A 24721-nucleotide genomic window follows, 5' to 3' on the forward strand; every position below is an offset into this window, starting at 1 on the left:
GTTGGGTGTTGGCTTCCAGGTCAGGACATCTCAGACAGCTGGACCAGGGATTTTGAGTACATTTTGCCTCATTATTAGCACTTTTTTTCTCAAATTCAGAATATATACTCAGTTTAAGTATTTTTTCTTAAAATGAGTACAAATTTTCTTAATGTGGGTTTTTGGGCAAAATCAGTACTCAAAATGAGTATATCCTCAAGTTGAGAATTCAAATTCTCATTTTCTGAACGTCAGTATTTTCTCTGTGTAATTATGTAAGCCCCCACACCAGCACACCAAATGCATTTCATATCAGCACTTTTCCCCTCACTCCAGCGATTCTTGCCCAATCTGGTTCACGGTGACCCAATTGCAGTCGGCCGAATGTGTAAACATAATTTACTCCAATTAGAGTGCGATGCCACGCCCCCTCCTCCGCCCGACCCGCCCCGCGGAAATTGGGGCACAGGCGGAGTGCATCGCTGATATGAATACGAGCATGGGTACGAGTAAGAATGCAATCGATAAGTGGAGTGGAGTGGAGTGGAACCCCCGGGCGAGGAGTGATGGGGAGCAGGCGAGTTAATTGCACTGCACCAGGTGGGTTCGGTTCACTCCATCTCCACCTCCACCTTCATTTCCATTCAACTCTCGCGTGTGTTTGCCCTGGCTGATATGACGTCTGGTGTTTTGCCCGACCAAACAAAGGCTGGTCTCAGACTTATCGTAGGGGCTTCGAAGGTGTCTCCACTCCGATCCGATCTAGCAGTACGAGTGGCAGAGGTTTCCGTTCCGTTCTGAGCGGCCAGCTGCATTCAGGGGCATTTCCCCGGATCGCTTGTAGAACCACTTCCAACTGTCAACGCAAGGGCTTTAATTAGTCAAACAACAACAGCCACATAGGAAAGAGCAAAGCTACTTTTGAAGTAATGTTGCGGAAGTTAGGCATTATGAAATATTTAATCCAATTCCATAAGGAATTGAACAAAATCTGTATTTTTTCTTAATTCAATTCAATAAGGCCTGATTGGCTTTGAAATAAGAAAACCCATTTGCCTCCTAAATGTATTCGAGAATTATACACGTGCTGTAAAGGTGCATTTTAAACCAATTTGAATTAAAATTATTTGAATTAAATTATTTATATGCATAATCCGTAGTTAAAAGTAAGCATTTGAAATTCGTATGAGAATTTATTGTGGCCTCCCAATAATTTTATAAACAAAATTAAAAATGTATTTTCATTTCCAATTTAGTTTATGAAAAACAAGGGACATCATTTTAATTTAAGATAACACGGGATATAAATTGTTGTATCTGTTTTTTATTGTTCTTCTTTTTTAATTAGTTGTGGTCTCCTAATAATTATATAAAGAAAATTTAAAAATGTATTTCCATTTCCTTTTTAATTTTTAAAAAAACAAGGGACTTCACTTTAATTTAAGATAGCACGGGATATAAAATGTTGTATAGTTTAATGTTTTAATTTTTTTGGCTTAGCTCTGGGAGTGTTTGTTCTAAAAGGAGTTCGATCTGACTTTCGATCTGATCCCCAAGAAATCACACTTGTCGCTCGCATTTCCGCAACTATTCTACCCAATTTGCTTCAATTACTTGGCCAATTACCCAGGCACCCCGAACCTGCAGCCCCCGCAGCTGGCGACAGAAACCGCAGGAAAATATGGCAAGTTGTCGCTGCAGTGTTGCCTCAATTAGCGGCAACATGTTGCTGTTGCGGCGACCACAAGAGCAACTCGCAGCTGGCTTCGAGTTGCCATTCGTTGATTTGCGTGTTGACGGAGTTGTTGGTGTTGTTGGTGTTGGCCATTGGCTGGGGGCGGGATGGGACGGAATTTGATGGGATGAAATGGAGCGGAGGTGGCAAATGAGGAGCGATTGCTGTCCGTTGGCGGCACTTACAACGAAACCGCATTAAATTGCACGTTAGGCGCACGATTTGCCCGATTTGCATATAATTATGGCGAATAAATCATAAAGTCGCGGCTTGGCCATCACAATATTTGCACATGCAATTTGCATCTGGAGTTGCTGCGCGTGTGTTGCTTTGCATCTGTGTATCTGACAGCATATTGCTAACAAGCTGAGCTAAAAGCTCAGATTCAGATTCCCCGCATCCGGAGCAGCATCAATTAAAGCGACATAAAGAAACTTATAATTTTCATACGGCCTAATCATAGTCGGCATTCTTCGTGCCATTGCCCTCCCTTCCTTTTTCTGCTCAGCTCGTGCATTTAGCAGCGTTTATAGAAATTGCCAGCCCACCTACTCCCCCTTTCTTCTTTGTAGCTCCGCTTGCACTGAAAGAATCTTTAGAAACTTGGGATTAGAAAGATTTTCAAGAACATTAGGTAAAGACATTATTGCTTCAGATCTATTTTGCTTTTCTTCCCGATTTTTCATAAATAGGTATATGCTGAAGTATAAATAAAAGTGTTAAAGCCCCTACAGTCAGCCTTCGGGGCTGTTGACATTAAACAGAATTAAACAAATATCGATTAAAGTGAATTTACAACGATTTAGGAAACGTAGAAATAAGAATTTTTTATTCTAAGGTGCGAGCTTTTTAACGGAGAAAAATTTGGTTTTATTTAAGCTTTCAAATTTTTGGAATTTAGTTAAAAGTTTGCGAAATGGCTTTAAATTGCAACTAAAGATTCGATTTTTTCTCTGCACTCTTAAAGAATGGACAGCATCCGTGGCTGAAGTTTCGGGGGCGGGGTAATCGCTGCTTAAATTTGTACTTCGTGATGCAATCATTCTGAATGTCGGGGAGACCACTCCACTCGCCATTCGTATGTTAGGCGCCATAATGGGTTAACACACACACACCCTTACACACACAGACCGTGGCTAACACATACAGACGCCCACACTTTTGCAGGGAGTTGAGGTCAGCAGGCAGCAGTTGGTTTTGGCCATTGTTCGATCGCCTTCTTTGGGTTGGGCCTGCACTCTGCGTGTTCTTTATTGATCTAAATTTGCAGCTCGCAAATTTGTGGCTCCTTTTCGGCGGATTTTCTGGGCGCTTATCGCCGGCATTCCGCTGGCACTGGAACTGGCATTGGCATTTGCATTGGCCAGTTGCTACAGTCTGCCTATTGCCCACCAATTTCTGTAATTTCCTTATATATTTAAGCCCGGCTAATGAGCCGAAATCTTTGGCCATGCAATCTTGGCTGGCGGGCCTGGGTTCGCCGTTAAAATTGTAATCAGTTAAGGCTTAATTGGGGTCGCGCCACGCCCCTTGGTGGGCCTGCAATGGGAATACAATGGGAATCAGAAACACAGATCAGGCGGAAGAACCGCTAAGCTAACTGCTAGCGGTTGCTAATGCCAGCCAGCCAGTGCTAACCACTACAGCAATTTGTTTTATTCGATGTTTTTACTACTTGACTTGCCAATACATCAAAAGAAGCGGGGAAAAATCGTAGAAGTGGGCAGAAGAAAACGAGCGGAACCCTTTCATTAGAGGAAAAACTAAAGCGAACACTGCCAACGAGAAAATAATGATGAATTGCGGTATTATCGCACGGTAATACGCCGTGAAGGAGGGCCCAAACCTCATAGGAAACGGGAAACTGGAGCACTTGCGCACGAACAGGGCCAGGCCAAGAAAGTCAGAAAGTCAGGGAGTCGGGAATCGGACCGAACTTGGGCCAGACCCAAGACAAATATGTAATTGGCCGGGCCTCCAGACACGAAGGTGCACTGGTATCACGTACTCTTCGCAGAGTCAAGCTCAAAATGCATCGACATGATGATTTATTTGCATTGCAAAGGCCAAGAACAACACACAGTGAAAAACTAGGCTATCGGGGCCCAGAGAAGAGCCTCTGCAGTAGGATTGGCAAGACAATCGATAGCAATATCGATACTATCGATGGTCGAACGATTTAGCAAAACATCGATGGTTTGGGCTCACCATCGATACTATCGGTCAAGAAAAAAAATTTGTTGTTATAGAATATTTAAAGAATATTTGACCTGCAGACCATTGCGCAGCAATAAAGCGAAATTCATTTCTTAATATTGATGTAAATATGAATTCGTTATATTTTTGCTTTGTTAATCAGCATCAAAAAGGATAAATTAAGAATTTGTAATCGTTTTCTTGATATTTCGTTTAATTTTTTCTGAGGCCCAACAATTTTCGATACTATCGACTATTGCGACCACCATCGATAGCCAAAACTATCGATAATACACACTATCTAAGTTTTGAACTAACGAATGTTTTTACTAACGGATTATTTTAAAAAGGATTCCAATGTAAGCATGCCTAGTTTTTACATTTTCGTAGAAGGAATTTAAGTTGTGCAATTTACTTGATGATAATCTTAAACCCAATATTTTAAGATAATGTCGAAAACTAGAATATCAATACCAAAATATAAGCATTCACATGTTCTGTACGATTGAACCCTATACTTTTTTTCACAGTGCTGGTGGAGAGAGGAAAATCCAACACGTAGCTATGGCCAATTTCCCGAACAACTTAATTGAATTGGGCTGTGGGGTGCTGCCGTCCAACGCTTCGTATACGCAACTTCAGCTCGTCCTCCGCCGCTTGGCAGTCTCATTTGCATTTCGCATTCTGCACGCACAGCCAGCCAACCAGTCCCATAGATCGACCTTAGATGAATAAAGAACTCCTACTTAATTCCCTTTGTGTGTTTGTACATTCAGCACCGCCACACCCAGGCCGCCTTCAACTTTAGCATTTTGCCAGAGACCCCAGATATTCATTCCCGTTTCGCAATTAAAGTTGGACTCGCGGGGTCCGCCGAATGCAACGCCCAAAAGCCTCTCTGGCGGATCCACCCAAGACAATTGCATTTGACATTTAGGCAGCTGGCAAGCCGGCAAGTCGGCCGAGAAACCAATTTAAAAGCGTCAGGGATTTGAGCTCGGCCTTAGCTGAGCTTTGCGCTTTTCGCTTTTGTTTCGGCTCGCTTTCTGCCATAATCCGGCCAAGACTCGATCGCTCTCCGCCTCTGGAGCCGCACCTTTGTCGGCCTGTCAAACTGGAAAACTGGCCAAGAGCACTCGCCTAACCGTTTTGACAATTTACCACCAACTCGGTCTTGGGCATTCAGACGTGGAATCAAACTCGAAGTCGGATTCAGAATCGAAATCGCATTCGGACGTCTGACCATTACCATTTGTATAATTGGCATCTCTAATTTTTTTGCTGGGATCTCCTACCGGTGACTTATTATGGAGCTGCTAGCTGGTAGTTGCAAGTTGGTAGCTGCTAGCTGGAAAATTCACGACCAGCGAGCGGTTCTGGCCGCGGCCGCTGGAGCGTGAGTAATCGGAAAGCCGAGCGCGTTGCATAAATATCAAAAAAGGCGCAAAAGGCGCAAAAAGGAGTGGAAAAATAGGAAAAATTGTGTACAATAATGAAACTGGTTTTGTGGTTTTGGGGCGGCCGCTCTAAGAATTGCACGCACACTGGCGCGAGCAAAACGTACGGCGATCAGCATGGGCCAGTGTTGCCATAATGCTTGTCATAAATTCTCCAAATTACCCAACACGTCGCACTCTGTGGCATTGGCTGTGCCACAGTCGCGGGGCTTTGGCTCTGGCTGATTGCAAATTGTGTGACAGCGGGGTCCGCTCCACGTAAATTGAATTTATGTACTCGCCCCGCAGTTGGCCGCAGGATTAATTGTCCGGGGAAGCCGGCTTTTGTCTCAGTGCATCCGTCAATCAGACGGCCGATCTCTTTCTCCTTCAGCCAGCCAGGCAGCCAGGCAGCCAGACGGCCTGACAATCGAAATCGATTTCATAACATGATCTCCAATTGCAGTCAATTGGCGGCTTCTTGCGGTCGGGCCACTGAACTCATCTGGGAACGAGCGATCTCCACGGACAGATCTCAAATCGAGCTGGTTCCGCATTCCGCCACTTGGGGCAATCACAAGTTTGATTTGTGTTGGATTTTCATGTTGCGCTTATGTTATTAATATCACATAAATTATGCTTTATGACTATACCCCATGGTCGCTAGCAAGCTAAGAAGCAGTTTATGACTCCAAAGTGGAGGAAAAATGGGAAATGATGATAATTTTATTGGCTACGTTTAACGAGAACTTAACAACAAACCCCATTGGAAGCAATTAAAAAAGTGAATCATATGTAATGTGTTGATTTGAAATTCTTTAATAGGATAAATATTATCAATATCTTTACTTTCTGTGTTCTTCTAGCCCAAGATTAGCAAGAAAATAAATGTTCAGAAAAGTTATAATAGGAATTGGGTAAGAGGCAAAAACCTTATCTGTATCTGTCTTTCTTTAATCAACATTTAAAATATAGCAAACAGAGTGAATTCTGTTTTTATTTCAATACTTTACATTCCACATTGTTCTCAGAATATGGGACTTTCCTTTTAAATTAACACAAAGATAACCTTATCAGTATAGCACAAAAATGAAAATACCCTAAAACTGTGTATAGTAAACATGAACTGCTTAATAGGCAAATATATGAAAGCCTTATTATGCGAAAAAACTTTAGAAAAACAATGAGTAATTTTTCCAGTATTTCCTTTCAAGAGAATTCTATTAGAGCTACTTTTTCCAATAAAACATGGCTAATTGCAAATGTCAAAGTTTCCCGTACGCTGATCTATTCACTTTAGTGGGTGCATGTGTGAGTCGCGCCAAAGTTTTTATTGGGTGTGTTTCATTTGCGGCAGAGCGCGACGAACTTGTTGTAAATGGTTTCCAAACTCGGCTTTATGGCCAACATTTTGTAGACTTTATTTCTCTTTGTCCACTCGGAAGACACTTGAAGTTTTTGCTGAAGTTGTTGCTGTCGTTAAGGTTGTTGCCGATGTTGTTGCCGGTAGGTAGCTCAAGTTCCTCACTTTGAGTTGTTGTCAAGGCCCACGCGCCTTCAAAAGTGGCGGCTGAAGGCCTCCCTACGGAGCGCTCTTTACATTCTGTTACCGTTCCGCGGTCTCCAGCCAACACACTCGATTATACACACTCGTATATCCCTGAGACTTATCCATTTCATCTGGGTTCGTGCGCATTACGCACATTTGCGTAACAGATTCAAGTGCGCGATATGCAGAGTCTCGAGTGCGAGGAGAGCTCATCGAGAGAGGGAGCAAAATTAAACAACAAAATGACGAAAACAAGAAACTGTTTTCGAAAACCTTCTCCACGCTGTCGCTGTACTTGGGGGCATTACGCAGCAGTACAAGTTTTCAAGTGCGCACAGAAAAAAGAAACACGAACTCCACAGCACTAAAACTGAAATATTTTCTGTTTCGTATTTGATTTGATGTTGGCGCGTAATGAGTTAGCAGAAGTTTTGGGCTGGGGCCGAGAAACCAGTTTTCTCTCCTCCCCGGCGGCGTACATTTTTTTCCAATTTAAAAATTAACTGTGCTTTGATTAATACTCGATTATGCCAGCACTGCATGTGTCCGTAAATTAAAGAACTTCTCCGCTCGCAGCTCCTCTAATGTGCTAAGTGAGGCTGGAAAGTGGTGATGGAAGGTCCCGGATGACAGCAGCAAATTGCAGGAGTTTTTGTGTAATTTATGAGCAGTTTTATCAACTAATTGGCCTAATTACGCTGCAGTTTGCTCTGAGGACAACATAAACTGCAGCCGGGTCGCCTGGAGACGTTGGCAATTCACACTTCCGCGATTGGGCCGCAGTTTGCTCTGGCCGATGCTGGGCTACCTGGCCAACCTGGCAAACTTGGCCAACTTGGAGCCATGACAGCCTCAGCAGCCTCGGCAAACAACAAAGGCAGGCGGCTTCGACAGTCGACAGTTTGAGAGTCGAGAGTCAAGAGTCGCAAGTTGCTAGTCGCCGGGCTCAAGAATCGAGTGCAGGGAATGGCACCCAAAGTCAGACAGCAGCATCAGCCTGGCCTGCAGTATGTCTGCTGCCAACATCGTGACTAATTACATGCGACATAAAATGAAAGAAACGGCCCAAAGTTCGTGGGCATGGAGGCGGGGGGGATCTAAGCAACCAGGTCGTATACGTAATTGAAGAAAAAGTATCTGGAAATTGCCAAACAACAGCAGCAGCAGCAGCAGCAGCAGCAGCTAGAGCTGTAATTGGCAGGAAAGGCAAGAGCAACAGCAACAGCAATAGCAATAGAAACAGCAACAGCAACGTGGCAGTTGCAACCTCATCGGCAGTACAGTAACTTGACAATTCAATAAAACTTTGGATCCGTTGACAATTGCAGTTGACTAGTCCAATAATCAGCTTTGTGCCGCGATCGTTGTGTAATTTGAGCAATGTCAAAACGTAAGCCAGCTAATTGAAAGTCGCCTTTCCTTCTGCCTTTCTATCTTTCTGTCTTTTTGGAGGCAGCTCGTTAAATCTGCATCTGCTGCCGAGTTGCCAACAATTTATTTACGACTCTCCCAAGAGCTGGCCACAAAAACTGCAACTGTTCTTCGGGTTCGGGTTCGGGTTTGGGTTCTGGTTTCTGGACGCCGTTCTCCGCTTCCCAAGTCGAACGCCCACTAGCATGCCACCGCCATCTGCTGGAGTTGCATTTTCAGTTGCTTCACGAAAATAGCGCAAAGTAGTGCATCAATAAACAATAACAATGCTGCCGCTGCTGTATTGCTGGCTTGCCAGGAAAACAGGAAAATCTGAGGCAGAAGTAGATCTGGTGGCTGGCCACATGTGCGGATGTTGCAATTGCTGCCGCTGGCTAGCAGCAGCCTGTCAATAAAAAACAGAAAACAGAGATAGGCCGAGAGGAAAAAAAAAAGAAAAAAGGAAAAACGAGCAACGAAAAGCATGCTGAAAGCAAAGTGTGGCGGTGGAAAATAAAACATGTGCAAGTTGCAGTGGCCCGCGGTTAAGTGAAAGAAATCGCTGCCAATAGCGGAAATATTAGCGTTTTTCCGATCTTTTGGCAGGGGTGGGCTGGCAAACTCAAAGGAGAGCCACAGCCTCTTGCCCCCGAAAAAGACAATGTGTTTATTATTGCCTTTGTCCGCGGGCAGATCGGGCGATGGATACATATGGTATAGGTTTTCAGGGGGTGCGGGACATGGCCGTTGAAATCATGAAGAATATGGAAAGCACTTTCATGTAGAGCGATGTCGACGTAGTTGGATAATTTATTTATTAAACTTGATTTACTGGTTCCCCGCTCTCGAATCTAAAACAAGATCAACTTGATAAGATTCGAATCGCAATCAAATGAATGCTTAGAGTTTTTTCGTGTTGTAAAACGAAAATCATTACTAAAGTACGAAACTTTTATTCACATTAATATCCACTTGCTGGGACCACAAACCCTCTGTTCAAACTATTTCCAGTAGTAAACTCTATGTTTTAATTTGTACTAAATCTTAAATAATGTTGAGAGAGCCGGAATTAACCTTTAGCTAAGACCTTGTCTAAAACTTAAAGGTTTGCCCACATAGTTCTTAAATCTTCGTCACTTTTCAAAAGCACTTGCATATCCAACTCCAAACCTCGAGTTCCAAACTTTATTCTCTGCCTCGGGGGCAATCCGGAATGTCAGTGCCTGAAGTGTGCTCGATTACGTATCACCCCAAACAGACCAAATCAATGCCATCCTGGGCCTAATCCAATTGTCGCTGAAAGGGCCCAAGCCAGGCGGCCCGAAACAACGAGTTTTGGCAACATCAAATGCCTTGACATGCCACAACGGCAAAGTCAAAGTCAAACCGATTGTGTTAAATCAAATGAAGCATAATTTTGACTCAATTTGTGTACGTATGCGGGCAAGTGCAGGCAGTTTTCCCCAGTTAACTCCAGCGGTCCCAGTGGATCGCTTAGCCTGTCATTCCGTCACCGAAGTCACCCACTTCCTTCCACAGTTTACTCCCACAATCGCAGAGGGTTGCTGTTGCCTTCTGACTTTGATGCGAGCGGACGGGACAGCATGGGACGGACGAGTGCCTCGGGTACATCATATTTCTATTAATGACTTGCATATTTATGAACCCCAATCCGGAACTCTTCTCCTTACTCTCTTGGCCGGAACCAAACCCATTCGAAATGGCCTGTGGGCACTGCTTCGGAGTCGAAATGAGTGCAAATAAGCTGATTTTAATAATAAACAAACACGAACGCAAACACAAACACAAATAGGCATCAAATGTGTTCCTAGTCTATTTGAGTTTTGGTCTTGGCCGCCAGCGATGGCTGAATCGCAGAACATATATTTTTAGTACACCGCCTCGAGGCGAGAACATTTAACTGGAATTCTTACACGGCTTCCCATTTCGAAATGCCCGCTTTCATCTGCGTTTCCAGCTACTTTGATGTGGTTCCCTGGCCACGGATTTCGTCAACATGTGGCTCCGTCCAACGAGGCGTGCACAGTCTTTAAATAAACAACAACATGACTAGGTCTAGGCAGTTGCCAAACAATATGTTCCACATTTGCATATGCTCATCTGCCTTTTGCACTCTGTTTTTTTTTTTGTTTTCGCAACGGCAACGGGAGTAACGACCCAAAGATCGGCTTAAACGGCTACTGCCACATTTGGGTGGCCAAAAAGTGGAGTAGTTACTGCCAAGTGCTCGTCGCTATCTCCTGCTTTTATAACCGCTTCTGTGGGGGCCCATCAACTCCGAGTTCCGAGTTCCCACAACCGCAGACAGGGCCTAATGCGAGGAAGACACAACAATGGGCATATCAAAGTCACAGCGACAACTAATAGCGCTCCCCTAATGAAGTGTTAGGAAATATCAGACAACCCGCTAATGAAATACTCAACTGACGAGCCCAGACCGGGAACCATAAAGCAACTACAAGTACAGGCCAAAAGTGTAATTGAGCTGGTTACTTTGGCCCTGGTTTCGGGCCTACCTCGGTTGGTACTTATTGATAATGATGGGAAACAGCAACTCGTTAGATAATGTCGTTTTAGGAATTGAACTTGAATAAGGGCTGACACTACGCGTTTTTTAAAATTGGCTAATAGAGAAATTTGTAATAATACCTTAATGTAATTTCTGGTCCCAATTTTCTTTAATTTTTTGTTTGTATTACGTAGCAAATGGCTGGAATCTGTTAAATGTTTTATTTCTGATTCCTGATTCCGGATCCCCAATTTTAAAATTCGTATTTCATAATTGATTTATTCCTTGTTTGTAAGATATGAGAGTTTATTAAATTTAGGTATTTTTATTTATACCCATCTGCCGTGCCATAATTATCTTCATTATTTGTCAAAAAGCATCTAAATTCCGAATATATTTTTGTACTTTGTAACTTTGTAAAAATCGCTTGCTTGCGTCAGTAAATAGCCTTCAACGTTTAACCAATTTTAAGGTTATTCCTATAATCGTTAACAGATGAGAGTCAGTTAAAGTTAGGTGAATTGCCAAATTTAATTTCCCAGCACATCCGTTCGATTTCTAGCGCACCGATCCAGAAGTTAGAGTTTGCATGGGCACAAAGCCTTGCCGAATTCGGGGAGCTACCCCCAAAAATAGTCATAGACTGAAGTAGACCTGTCTAGCAAATGGAATTAGGAAATCTTTTTCGCCAAATCCAACAAATCATGTTAAAGCCGACCCAGCGACCGGTGGGTGGGTGTGGGTGTGTGTGTCTAGCTCGGGAGAACGCCGGCGGGCAGAATGTTTACACCGCTCTCGGTTTTGCTGTTTTCAAAACTGTGCGGTCTGCCTGAAGTGTGGGTGGTGCAGCAAGGGGTTTGCGTGGGCGTATTGCGACATTATCGAGGGTGGAAAGACCCATCGAAGAACTGCCAGACGGCAAGGGCATAAAGTTTATATAATTATTTTTATGCCGACTCTCATAACTGAAGTGGAGCGTGTGTGGCTAAACTGAGAGAAATATATTCACAAAGGTATCATTGACAAGGAAATGTTGAAAAATCTAAATGCAAATGAAAATGCTTTAAACTTTGAACTTTAAAACTATATTTTTATCCTTGCTCATACAAATAGGAATGATTTAAACTTGATTCAAATCCGATTTAGTAGTCGAAAATGCACACAATTCTCGGAAAGTTATGATACAAGTATAACAACAAATAATCTCCCAACAATTCGATGCAGTTTATCACTAGTTTTTGAGAAACCGATATACAAATATTAAGTTGAATTTCAATCAAATTTAACCATACGATATTTCTTTATTTTGTTAAATTATTTCGCTTCAAAGTGACATCCAATTTTGGGATGATTTTTCCACGTGTGGGCCTATCTCCTGGGGATGTGACAGCCCTTTTCTCTGGACTGAGCCATTCGAGTTGCTAACTATGTGAGTTATGCAATGAATAAAATTAAATTACACAAATGTCATTGGCTGTGATGTTGTTCCGGTTGCTGCTCCCAGCAACATGTTGCTAATGACAGCCACAACCTGAACCAGAACTCGCATCCCGAGACCCGGCAGATGCATTTTAATTAAAATTCTGAAGAAGGGCTCGCTTTAATCTAAGGCCCTGTATCCAAAACGGAAATTGCGTGCGGCTGTTGAAGTGTCGGTTGTTATTGCTCCACCACCACCCACCACCCACCACGATCCACCCACTCTGCTGGTGGATATGCATGTTTGTTGTCCTGTCTGCAGGGTTGATTTGGCAAACGACGCAATTTGTTGTTGTGTGCGACGGCAGCATGGTGGGTCAGTGGGTGTCAAGTCCCGCGGAGAGTGGGGTATTTGCACATTAAATACCGTAGCGGAACCCAGCGGAGCTTTCACTTTTCCTGTAATGCCACATGGAAAAAAATTCGAATTGTATATGTTGTCGTTGGAAACGAATGGGTTTGAAGAGAACATCTATGTTTTAACTTGAAATTTACTTGCAAAGCTAATAATTTATGGCATTGAAAATGCTACTAAATAAGAGGGTTAAAATCTTCATCAAATTTATTTAGTTTTACGGGTTTTAACATTTAAGCTTTTCATTTTATTTCAAGTTGGACTATTAGCTAGTTTTTAGTTAATACAAATCTTTTATACATGTTACTGATAACAATTCTACGTGTTTACAAATTATTTTTATTTTTGTTTTCTTTTCAAAATCTTATCACTTTATATTTAATAAAACAGTTGTCTGCTGTCGAGAAGAAAAGTAGTACTTTTCAGTATTTAAATTTGTTAGCCTTATCTAATGGCAAATTTTAGATTTTCTTGCTTGCCAACTCAAGGTTGGGTGTTCATAGGAGTTCCATAAATTTTCTTCCAGTGTGCGTTTGTGCATCCTATTCCCTGGGGCCTCGTAAGTGTTGCCAAGTTGATTGTTTTGGCCTGCATTTTGTGTGGGGAGGTGAGGCCAGTACAGTACAGTTGCCTCCGGCCAACTCTTTCGTCTTTCGGATGGTTAATTGCCAGCAAAAGCTCTTCTTCTCAAACTGGACGGGATGTGTCTGTCCTATTTGGCGCGTAAGGGGCATATGAAATCATAAAATTTAACGATCGCCGGAGTGTCTGTCCGGCGCCATAAGCAGGGTGGCTTTTGGCTGGCCAAATACTACCCAGCCCAACCACCACCCAACTCGCTCAGCTGCTCGGCACGTGTTCAAATTGCCGTGAAGACGCTTAGGGGTGAATTCTCCGCAACAACAACAGCCGGCAGCCAAACGACATTCAAATTGAGTGAGTGAATTAAAAAACCTGGCAATCACGAGAGTCGCTGAAAGTCCTGGAAAGAGAGAGAGAGAGAGAGAGAGAGATACTGAGAATTCCCGACTGGAGAGAGTCTCAATTTCTCTCGGCGAAATGCATTTGTAGCAAAATATGAGCATACGTTCGAGCGTTCGCTTCCTTCCGTCCTTTGTTCGTTTTGCCCGATGTTTTTGGGGTTTGCTCGCTCCGGTTCGAGTTTCCTTCCTGCCGTGTGAGTGTGTGTGTGAGCGGCAAAAGGACTCTGTGAGAGTGTGTGCGTGAGAGGTCACGGGGATCGTGCCTGCCAGACTTTTATGCTTGTAAGTTTCAACTGAGCACAGTGGCTCACAGACTATTTGTTTGAGTAGCATCAGCAAATAATGTTTCTCTAAAACTATACTGCTTCATGAAAACAGTGTTTAAACTTCAATTGTATTTGATTTAGATTAGGCTGTCAAATTTGTAAAACTAACTAATCATGTTAGAACGATCAAGTTTAATAACCGGCAGTTAAACGTTCGGATCTCATATTGGCATACTTTCCTGTTGTAGAATCATTTTTGTCAAATTCGTATGCGACTGGGTCGGTTTCCTAATGTCAAGTTAGATTTTAACATTGATTTAAATTGCTCTGAACTAGAGACTTGAAATAACAAATTACACGATTCTTAACGATTGAGCGAGAACAGTCTTTGTATAGATTTGTCAATTTGAAAAGGAATATGTGTCTCACAACAATATTACAATATTGAGAAATCGGTCCATTATCAGTTATTTAGAAATAATAACATTTGCGCCAGATTAAACCAAATCCTCTTCCTTTACACCTCTTGCACCACAGTTGAAAAACGTTTTTTGCCCTTCAAGACCACTCTATGGCACTCTCTCCCCTGACCTCACACCAGCCCAACCCCCCTGATGTACACCTCTTTGGCTACATAATTTCAACAATATGCGTGCATTGAACGTTCGCCCACCGCCCTCGGCACCCCACCCCTCGTTGCCCCACGAACACCACCACAATCTACGAAAACGAAATCAGACATAAAAACATTAAATTACAAACCCTTATTTGCCACACACACACACACACACACTAAAAAAAGGAAGGAAAAAAGCCGGCAATCGTAAGGCGAAACAGCCAAAACTGAAACTGAAACTGAAGCAGAATCAGCGTAGCTGGAATCGAAGTAGGAATCGCAGGACTCAAGGACGTGAGGCGAACACGGGGCGAGTTCTCTGCCACCGAATCGACAAGGGATGCAAAAGCGAGTGCCTGATATTAACCCTCCGCTGCACGGCTGTGTGTTTGCATCTGTGTGTGTGCGAGTCTCAGAGGTGTGTGTGTGTGTGTGTGTGTGTGTGTGTGTGCGAAAGTGCCCCAGTGTTGGTGAGCCTTTGTGCGATGTGTTTGGGTTTTCGCCGTGCTTGTCAATCCCGTCGTGCCAAAACAAACGCAACGAACATTCTCGCCGATTAGAAGGAAGAACGGTCCGTGAGTGCAACGCGAGCGGAGGCCAGGCGCTCCGTCCGACGATTCCGCGTATTTTCGATTATTCCGACTATTGATAAGGCCGGCGGTTACGTAGAAATTAACCTTATAAATATTTTTTACTGGAATCGGATCGATGCAAAGAAATTATCGCGAATACTCGGAATCTGTGCCAGCGAACTCAAGTCAAACTCAATCTTTTCTGCCGGCCGCCTTTGTTATTGTTTGCCTGCTGGAATAGTTCTTTGAGTGGGTGTGTTCGCGAGAGTGTGTGAGTGTGAGTGCGCGTGTGTCTGTGCGTCAGCGCAAATGGCAGTGCGCATCTTTGTTTACCCACCAAATCCGAGGCTCTCGTAGAAGAGAAGTAGTGGCAGTGAAAGCGGCGCCAAAATCTTAGTCTAGTGCTTTTCCGGCCGAAACAATGAACAATTCGTTTGATAATTTGCATGCCGATAGCAATAGTCGAGTCAGCAACAACAATGGCAGCAGCAACTCCAACACCAACACCAACACCATCGATGGACCCAATAATGACGGCGAGTCGGACGAGGAGGTCATCGAGGGCATGGCGCTGCTGGAGGGCAACTACCAAGTGCTGCGTCAGTGGGTGCCTCCCGCCCCCAACTATTGGGATGCGCCCCCCAAGGCCATCATCAAGTCCGCCGAAGTCAGGTAAGCAATCGACTCGCAGCAGCAACATGCAACACTGCCGGTGCAACATCGCACCGGCCACACTGCGACGGCAGCAACATGCTTATGCAATTAGGAGTGCAATTGCCAACGCTACATTTGGCGATTGCCTTCAATAAGTTTTAATTAAGTGCTTCGGGTTTGATTTGACAGCGCATTCCATTTTGCTGCTCACAAATTGCACAGCAATTAACTCGAACCAACTCTTTTCAAGTCTAAGCGCAAGTTTAAGTCTGCACTGAGAAAAGTAGATTAACTGAAATTGTATACCACAAATGTACAATGCAGCAATATCCAGCGATAAGTCTATCGCGTTCAATATAATATCGAAATTATCGTTTCGTTAAAAATATCGAACTTTTAGGTATCACCAATCTTCCAAGCCAAGTTATTTTTATTTATATATTTATTTTAAATGTAAAAAACGTTGGATTTTTATCCCTTAAATGTATATATAATTCGATTACTGATATACCGATATATCATATATATTTATATATTACAAATATCGATATTTATCGATCGTGACATGAAGGCGGGTATTGATCAGTTTTGACACTTGAACGTCGATAAGCTTAGGTTTATTTATTGTGTGCTATGAAGGCGGTATAAAATAAAACATTAAATGCATAACAATTCCATATATCAACATCGATAATCATATCGGACGCTCTTCAAATATTAATTTCAATGTTTGTTGTCAAAGTAATTGAACTATGATGTTTATTGAAACACCAAACACTCAGAACCATTTTCCCCAGTGATACGTCGCTACGGATTCGATTGCACCAGCAGACCGCTCTAACGGTCCAATTCAGCAGCAGCACTTGTCGCCACGGCACTTTTCAATAAAAGTGCAGTTATTTGCAACGCACTTTTATGGCCACACATGCGATCCGAGCCCGATCGATCTGGACTGGGCGGGTCCCACTCCAACTGCCCCAACAAGACCCGTGTCCGGCCGATGGAAATCTCAATGGATTTGGCCTCGGCGCTTGACAAATAATTTTAGCGTTTTAACAGCTTGCAATTCATTCAATAAAAATTTGATTATTATGGGCGTCATCAAATGCGGCGAACAGCATTTGCATGTCGAGCGGCATCTAAGCGAACGCAAATAAATTCGTTTTAGTACCGTTGAGTACCCTGGTTTTACAAGTGGAAGCGGGTATATAAGTTTATGTTTGGATGAGAGACGCAATGTATAAAAAAGCTGATTTATAGAACTACTAACTTAAACTAGCATAATTATTTGGCTAGATAAATTTAATGTAAGCAAAGCCGTAATGTTGCAAAAAATATAAGCCAAACAGAATCCAAATGGAGTCGTAACCGAAGCCCTCGTGATAATTAACTTATTTCGAAATATTTTATCATTATGATAGCTTTGGATAGAAGCATTGTTTAATGTTATTATCAATGGGTAATTCCGCCTCAAACTTGCTTTGCAGGTTAACTTTTGCCACATTTGAAGTGAAGGTAAGCAAATCTAAAGAGGCCCATTTTTCATCCTTTGATCAGCTCAGTTTGTTTGAATACCCCTGCAGCTATATCAAAAAATGTAATATTCTGCTCAAGACATGTCGATTTTAAATATACCCGTTCGATTTTTACAATATTTAAAAAAAAAATTTTTAAGTTTTATCCAGATAGCTTTAAAGCTGTAAACTGGTATGCGGAGGAACGGACGAACAGAGTGATAAACCTAGTTGGACTCGCTTGATGGTGCTGACCAAGAGTATATAAACTTTTTAGTGACTGAAATTTTTAGTGGCAAATTTTTGACTGAAATGTTAATGCAAGCTCTTAAAAGAGTATTGTACGGAAATTTAGACGAAACCACGGGTAAATAATAACAATGTTGAAAAAAAACGTATATTGAAAATAAAAATTGTTTTACTTGATTTAACATAATTTTTTTGTAGTCGAATCAATTATAAAAATTATTGATTTTAAAAAGAAAACATATTTAAACCTTCAATCAATTATGAACATATTTAAATCAAAGTGAATATTATTTTAAAAAATAGTCCTCATATTAAAATCAAAGTTTTCCATCGTTATTTTTACTATTTTAAAGATCTGCATTTTTGTATAGTATGGTGAATGTTGTTTCATATTTGATTTAAACATTTTAGAGATATTATCAGAAACATGAAGCCATTTGTTTTGAATATGAAAAATATTAAAAACTTTAAAAGAAAATAAAAATGTGCAAAAAGGGATTAAGATCAAGTTTGACATTGTAGCTTTTACTATGAAGAGTAGTATATATTTAACATAGTTTAACAAATGTTGTTTCATATTTGATTCAAACATTTGAGCAATGTATTTGAAACATAAACATATTTATTATGAATATGGGAAATAATAAAAGTTGACACTATTGAAAGGTGTATTTACGAAGGTGCAAATTTTGCTTACTTAAAATATGTGTGTGTTCTTTTTTGTAACTATTAAACTATCTAGCAATTTTGAAGCAAATGAAAAAATGTTTCAATTTACTATGCGCATGATATGATAAAAAATAACTATTCGACATAATTATATTTACGATTTTCATGTGTGGTTCTAAAAAGTTAGGAAAAATAATTGATTCATTGATGAAACAGTGACATTTACTTTGTTTATTTTTTTACCAGTGTGCATAAAAACTGTGAGTAATATCGCTTAGACTTTTAAGCAAGACTATTTAGTTGATTTAATGGTAACAAGAAACTAAACATCTTTGGTTCGCGGAGGAAATTCCTTGGTATTGCTGACGCCACCATCTCCACACTATCCATCATCCATTTTGCATTGATAGCGGAGTAGCAGATTGCACGGGTTTATTTGTCTGGCTATCCGTCCGTCTTGCGTCGATCCGTCCGTGTGTCCAACTTCACTCAACGAGCGCCGCAGTTGGCGTCTGGGTCTCGAGTTGCTGCTGTTGCTGCTGTTGCTGCTGTTGCTGCTGTTGTCTCACTGTCAACACCAAGAGGTATGCAACATGCCGCTGCAAGAGGTGCGGGGTTGAGGGGGCAAGTGTCTTCGGTGCAGCCGTTGACAACTGCAGCATGAGTCTGCGGAATGGAGTCGCTGCTTGCCGCTTGCTACTTGCTGCTTGCTGTTTGCTGCCTGTTGCTGGCTGGCAAATAATGAATGCGTTGCTCGGGAGAATGCGAAATGGGAAATGAAAATGCAAACGCTGCCAGATTTTCATGCTGGATCCACTTGAGGCGGCAGCAACAATGTCCCCTGGTTTCGGCATGGCTTCGTTTTGTTTTCCTCCGCCGGGCCGTTAAGTGCAATAGCAGCAGTAGTAGCAGCAGCAGCGACGGCATTGTGGCAACTGCGAGTATCTTTTGCACGTTCTCAATATGCATTTCTGAATTACAATATGTTGATTGCATTTCGCCGGCACGTAGATGGAACACATGCACTCCAGGGCTTCCAGCCGCCATAATAATGATGAGTATTGCAATTGCCAACACAATGCAGTGCTCCAGCTCCATCTCCGGCTCCAGCCCACTCCCTTAGCCACTATCAGTCCCTATTCGGCTTCCTTTTCTGCGGTTAGGGCCGACGGCCTTTGTTCTTGGCCAGGATCCCTTTAACTCTTCCTCCCTTAGCGGTTCGGGCCAAATTACTTTATACTTTTGTACGGTTGGTTGCCAGGGTAATTGATATGGCTTTGTTTCGCTCGACTGTTTTCTGTGTTTCGCCCTTTTGTTGAAAGGAAAGTTCGTTTCTGTGAAGAACCTCAATTCACTTCCTCTTCCCAGGGGGCGGGGTAAACGGGTAAATCCTTGCCTACGCCTAGCCCAGACCACATGAAAGCTCGAACTCGACCTCAGACCAACCGCAGATGACATAATTAATGAGCCTTCGCACCGTCCATAAATAAGAAATAGTTCATACTCAGTTGTTAACGTTGCACATGCCTTGTGTATAAATCAATTTAATATTTCTCCTCTTCTCGTTTTAGGTAAGTTGACATACGACAGCCCCAACGACTCCTTTCTCTTTGCTGGCAGTGCCAGTCACAATGGCAACATCCACATCCACATCAACATCAACATCAACAACAACTTCTAGCAACTTTTTGAATTGTGTGAAGGCGGCACGTCAATGTCATTGAGTCCTAAGGTGAATGGCAAGGGAAATTCAAATTCGAACAACGAACAACGAACGAGTCGGGCCAGCTGCTTGGGCGAAAATTACGATGACTTGTCACACGAACCAGGTTTTTCTATTCGATTTTGGGTGTTATTTGGTGGGGATTGTTAGCAAATTAGCACAACAGCCAGTCTCATAAATTGCAATTTAGTTTGAGCTGGATATTAAATTGGAATTTTCTCCCTCCAAACTCCTAGGTTAGTAAGGCTTAGTTCCTTAATTTTGATTCAAAGCTACATTGCACATTTTTAATTGAATAAAGCAAGCCTACACTGGTTATAAACGTTACCAGATTTAAAAAAAAAAAGAAAAAAAACCAAAAAAAAATAATTTCTCGAGTTTTGCTCATATTTTTTTCCAGTAACAAATTAATATTACAGAAATAAATACGTCATACCAAAGCTTTACTTTTAAGCTTTATAGGCATTTTAGACTAGTCGCATCTTTTTCACATATGGGGAAAATTCGCAATCCTTTCATTTCTTTTGAAAACGTTAGTAGACCAATTAGGTTTTATAAATAAAATAAACATGCTTTACAAATTTCAGCCCAATTTAGAAGTTGTAAAGTTATTTTGGGAATATGTTTATATGAGCTGAAAAGCATTTTAAGAGAATTGTAGGGTGATGCCATCACTGGCCAAGATGCATATGTGTTTGGGACCATGCCTTTTTGTGGTAAAGAGTGTTGCCATTGTACTTTCTAATTTACGATTATCAGCAGATCATTGTATTTTCATAAACTTGACCTTAAGAGCAATTGTTCCTTACGAAAGTTTCGTGAAAATAATAATTTTGTATGAAATAGTATTGAATATACCCATCTAATCAGAACCTTTGTCGAATATTCGAAAATGTCTTTGCTTCTCTATACACAGGAAATATTTAGAGAATTTTTTTTCAGTAGCATATCATTGATGCGGTCTTGTCTAAACAGACTATTAAGACTATAGGTGTAACATCATTTTGGCCAAATTTCAAAATTAAAAGAATTTTTAAGTTTTATGGAATGTAGGTAAATAAGAAAATCGGTAAAAGCTAAGTAACTGTATGGAGAAGTGTAAGGCAGAATAAGCCATGCGTATACACTTATCCGACAGCATCACACACTTGTGTCAAACATCACCTTAAGGGCTGTGAAACTATATCAATCTACCAACATGAGGCGCACTCAGCACTCGGTTATACACTCCATGGGGAAGTATTCGGCGTTGTCGACCGGAAGTTCTCACCTGACCAACAAGAACTTCTTGGATGACCGTGATGGGGGTGAGCAGGGGTCCAAGTACTTGGCCGCCGAGACCTTGCAGGACATCCTGAACGAAGTCCTTCGCATGGAAAACTTCCAGTTGAAGCAGTCGGACACCAGCCTGGATCAGCTCTGCCAGCCGGTGGTGACCACGGGGTTGAAGAGCAGGTCGGCCACGAACATCGCCCTGGACGAGGATCTGGACATGGACCCGCGGCTGCGGAACTGGAACCGCGTACTGGAGCAGCGCCGGCGGCTGCAGGAGCGGATCGAGCGGCAGACGGGCAAGCGGGCCGAGGACGTCCTCTTCAACCGCTCGACCACCATCGACGAGGCCAGCAAGCGGATGATCCTGCGCGTCCTCGACACCGCCGACCGCTCGAGACCGCTCGTGCGGCTCAAGGAGAACGCCACGCTGGCATCGCTGAAGCCGCGCTGCGACCCCGACCTCTGCCGCGAGACCCACGAGCTGTTCGCCGCCAAACCGCTCCTGCAGCCCGTGGAGTTCGTCGGCCTGCCGCAGGTCACCCAGGAGGAGCTGGCCGCCACCCATATGACCCCTGAGGCGACCGAGAGCCAGTGGCAGCGCTCCAAGGTCCTGGGCCAGCGCCTTGAGGCCAAGAGGCAGTCCATCCAGCAGGTGCTCGAGTTCGCGCCCGATCTGCAGAAGCTGCAGGTCACGCCGGCAGTCGAGGTCGTGGCCACTGAACTGCCACCTACCACCAAGGTCGACGAGTTCGAATTGCGGCATATATCCGGGGATTCCACGGTGTCGGAGGAAGACGAGGAAGAGGAGGAGCCCGAGAAGCTGCTCTTTGAGGGGGATGGAGAGGGTGAAGGTGAGGGTGAGTTGGAGTTGGAACCCGAAAAAGTTGACATAGAGGAGGGCGTGGGCCAGGTGGAGACCCAAGATTTGGACGAGACTCAGGACAGGAACGGACTGATGGTCAACGGCAAGTTCCTCGATTACGAAAATCTAAGCGGCGCCACCGGCAGAGGCATTAATCTTCTGCTCACATGTGATCCGTACCAACGGTCGGTCAAGGTGCTACTGGACATCCAGGTAAAATCTGCTGTCACTTAGGAAAATTTTTGTTTTCAAACAATGTCCGATTTGTAAGTTAGAATATGTTAGACAAGACTAGACTTAATGGAAATTGATTTTTATACACCATTAGACAGTCAATAGTGCGTTAACAATTTTAATACCTACCTTTGTATTTACTTAATATGCTAAATAATTTATTTTGAGTAATTAATAGGATTTCGTTACAGTATGTTGGTATACTATTAAAATTGATTTACCATGCTTAACGAATATAATGGAAATAATTTAAAACCATATTTTCCTCTTCAACTAAAGCCTTATCAAGTTATAAATAATCCGGTTGAAACTCAACTTGTGGTTACACCCCTCCGTAGGAAATATAGAAAGGTTTTCTAACCTTTCCACTTCCCTCAGAACCTGAGCCCAAAGTTGGTGCACGTCGGTTGGTTAAGCAAGTACCGCCTGCGTTCCGACCGATTGCCGAAAAACGCCGAGCTGGTATTCGACAACAGCGAGTTCATCCTGGAGCCACTGGGTCGCCGTGTCGTCCGGGTGATGTTCCAGCCCCAAAAGGTGGGCCTGTTCACCCAACGCTGGTCCGTGGTACTCGCCCGCTCGCCGTTCTGCGGCACCCGGCGCCTGGACGTCGTCCTCCAGGGCCAGTGCACCATGCCGGCTCCCTTCAAGCGGCGCCTGGAGGCTCATCGGCAGTTGCCGGTGGACAAGCAGCAGCGGCTGCAGGCGAGCAACATCCTCCAGATGCAGGCCAGTCTGGCGCCAATCATCGAGAACCCTCCGCTCAGGTGTCCCTACCAACGAGTCCTGGACGATCGTGAGGTCTTTAACGCCCAGAACTTCTCTTACCGCTGCGACCGGTACGAGGACCTCGAGACCCTCAAGGACATATACGCACAGGCCAAGAAGCCGCGCGATCGGCCCTGGGACCTGAACATCGAGACCCTGCGCCGCGTCATCGGCCAGCAGGAGAGCCGCTTTCTGCGCGAGAGCCTCCACAACCGCCTGGTGGACCAGCTGCAGCCGATGAAGTGCAACAGGTGCTCCGCCTATCCCCTGCTGGAGCACAACCCGGAGCGGGAGCGTGCTCGCTTCATCTACGTGCGCGGCACCATCAGCAGCACCATCGACGCTTGGGAGGTCATGGCCCTCGGCCTGGACGACCAGTTCTTCAAGCTGGAGCTGCTGCGCTACCTGGCTGAGCGCACCTCCCTCCAGGAGCCCAAAGGACTGTCCCAAAAGGACCGTCGGCAGGAGCCGACTGAGCCGTCCAACGAAATGGAGATCGTGGAGCACGTCTCGAAGAGAGTCAGGACCAGCAAGTACCTCAAGGACTCCCTCTACATGCACACCTACGACCTGCTCTGCGATGCCGCCGAGGACATTGTGTCCGTGATCGAGAGCACCGCCGACTAGGATTCATCTGCAGATGAGATAAGACGATTTGTGAATTCCAAACCGTATAAATCGAAGCGAATAGCAGTGAACCTAGGCACAAATTGCGGTTAATTTCATTTTGCCCGTTCATATATTTTTTAATGCAGCAATATACAAATGGAATAAAAATATTTATAATGTAGATCAATTATAACAGGTTACTTAAATCCTCAAAAGACGTCATTGCAAAGCTTCTTGCAATATAAATCACAGTGGACGTCAGTATACATAGTGTGAGGAGGAGACTACTAATATATAGCCGCAGAAATAAAGATCGGCTGTGATGGTTAGATCGAAACAAGGGATATTCGGATCGAAGATGAGGGGATGGTCCTCCTACACTTTTAGAAAATCAATACTCAGTTAAATAAAATAGATAAATAAATAAATTAAATATACCCTCACAAGAAAATCTGGTTTTGGCTGGCGCCATCTGCCGAACAGCATTGTCAACACTGCAAGCAAAGAACTCTCCGCTGCTCTTCATACAAGCAGAGTTCGTTTTCCAAATAAGCAGTTACGTCATAACAAAACATAATTGCCAATAACTTTTAAAATAATGTCTCGATTTTCGAAATTGAGTGTCTACCGATATATAGGTATGTGAACAAATCACATACTCAGAGTCTTATAATTAAGGACAGAAAGACATGGCTAGAATGACTTGGCTATTGATCCTGATCAGATCCTAGTATACATACGAGTATAGGGTCGGAAACGATTCCTTCTACTCGTTACATACTTTTCAACGTTACTTCACGGGTAACGGGCAACAACCAATTTTTATATAACAAATTTTTCCAGAGAATTATACTTAACAATTTTATACTTCTTTGAATACGCAGAAAACTATACCAAGTAAACTTGATGATGAAATATTTTTCTTACAGCTTTTTGAAATAATAGTAGTCAGAAATGTGTTCTTCGGTTTTTTCAATACCCAACTCATACGGAATGGACTTCGAGTCATAGTATTGATGTACCTTAAGAGTGTTAAAAAAAACAATTGCACTTGCATC

At 43.1% G+C, this 24721-nt stretch overlaps 2 protein-coding genes across 4 annotated transcripts in view; both read left to right on the top strand.

Moving 5' to 3' along the window:
* Positions 1 to 24721, top strand: part of LOC121467596 (putative uncharacterized protein DDB_G0287599) — a 42431-nt gene that overhangs the window by 9497 nt on the left and 8213 nt on the right. The window contains exons 2-3 of one of the 3 annotated variants that reach the window (XM_041709406.1): positions 14456 to 15778; positions 16558 to 16782. The exons of 1 other annotated variant lie outside the window; for it this stretch is intronic. In XM_041709406.1, the coding sequence (XP_041565340.1) occupies positions 15528 to 15778; positions 16558 to 16648 (342 nt within the window). In that variant the 5' untranslated portion in view covers positions 14456 to 15527 and the 3' untranslated portion in view covers positions 16649 to 16782. Of the gene's footprint in view, positions 1 to 14455; positions 15779 to 16557; positions 16783 to 19763; positions 20813 to 24721 lie in introns of those variants that run through there. One more of the 3 variants, XR_005977663.1, reaches the window with a different exon arrangement.
* On the top strand, positions 20968 to 23850 carry LOC108147346. The gene is made up of 2 exons (XM_017273776.2): positions 20968 to 22265; positions 22665 to 23850. The coding sequence occupies exons 1-2, from the start codon at positions 21114 to 21116 to the stop codon at positions 23679 to 23681; spliced, it is 2169 nt and encodes a 722-aa protein (XP_017129265.1). The 5' UTR covers positions 20968 to 21113; the 3' UTR covers positions 23682 to 23850.

This window comes from Drosophila elegans, unplaced genomic scaffold, assembly GCF_018152505.1.
Source record: "Drosophila elegans isolate 14027-0461.03 unplaced genomic scaffold, ASM1815250v1 contig_133, whole genome shotgun sequence".
Classification (NCBI taxonomy): Eukaryota; Metazoa; Arthropoda; class Insecta; order Diptera; family Drosophilidae; genus Drosophila; species Drosophila elegans.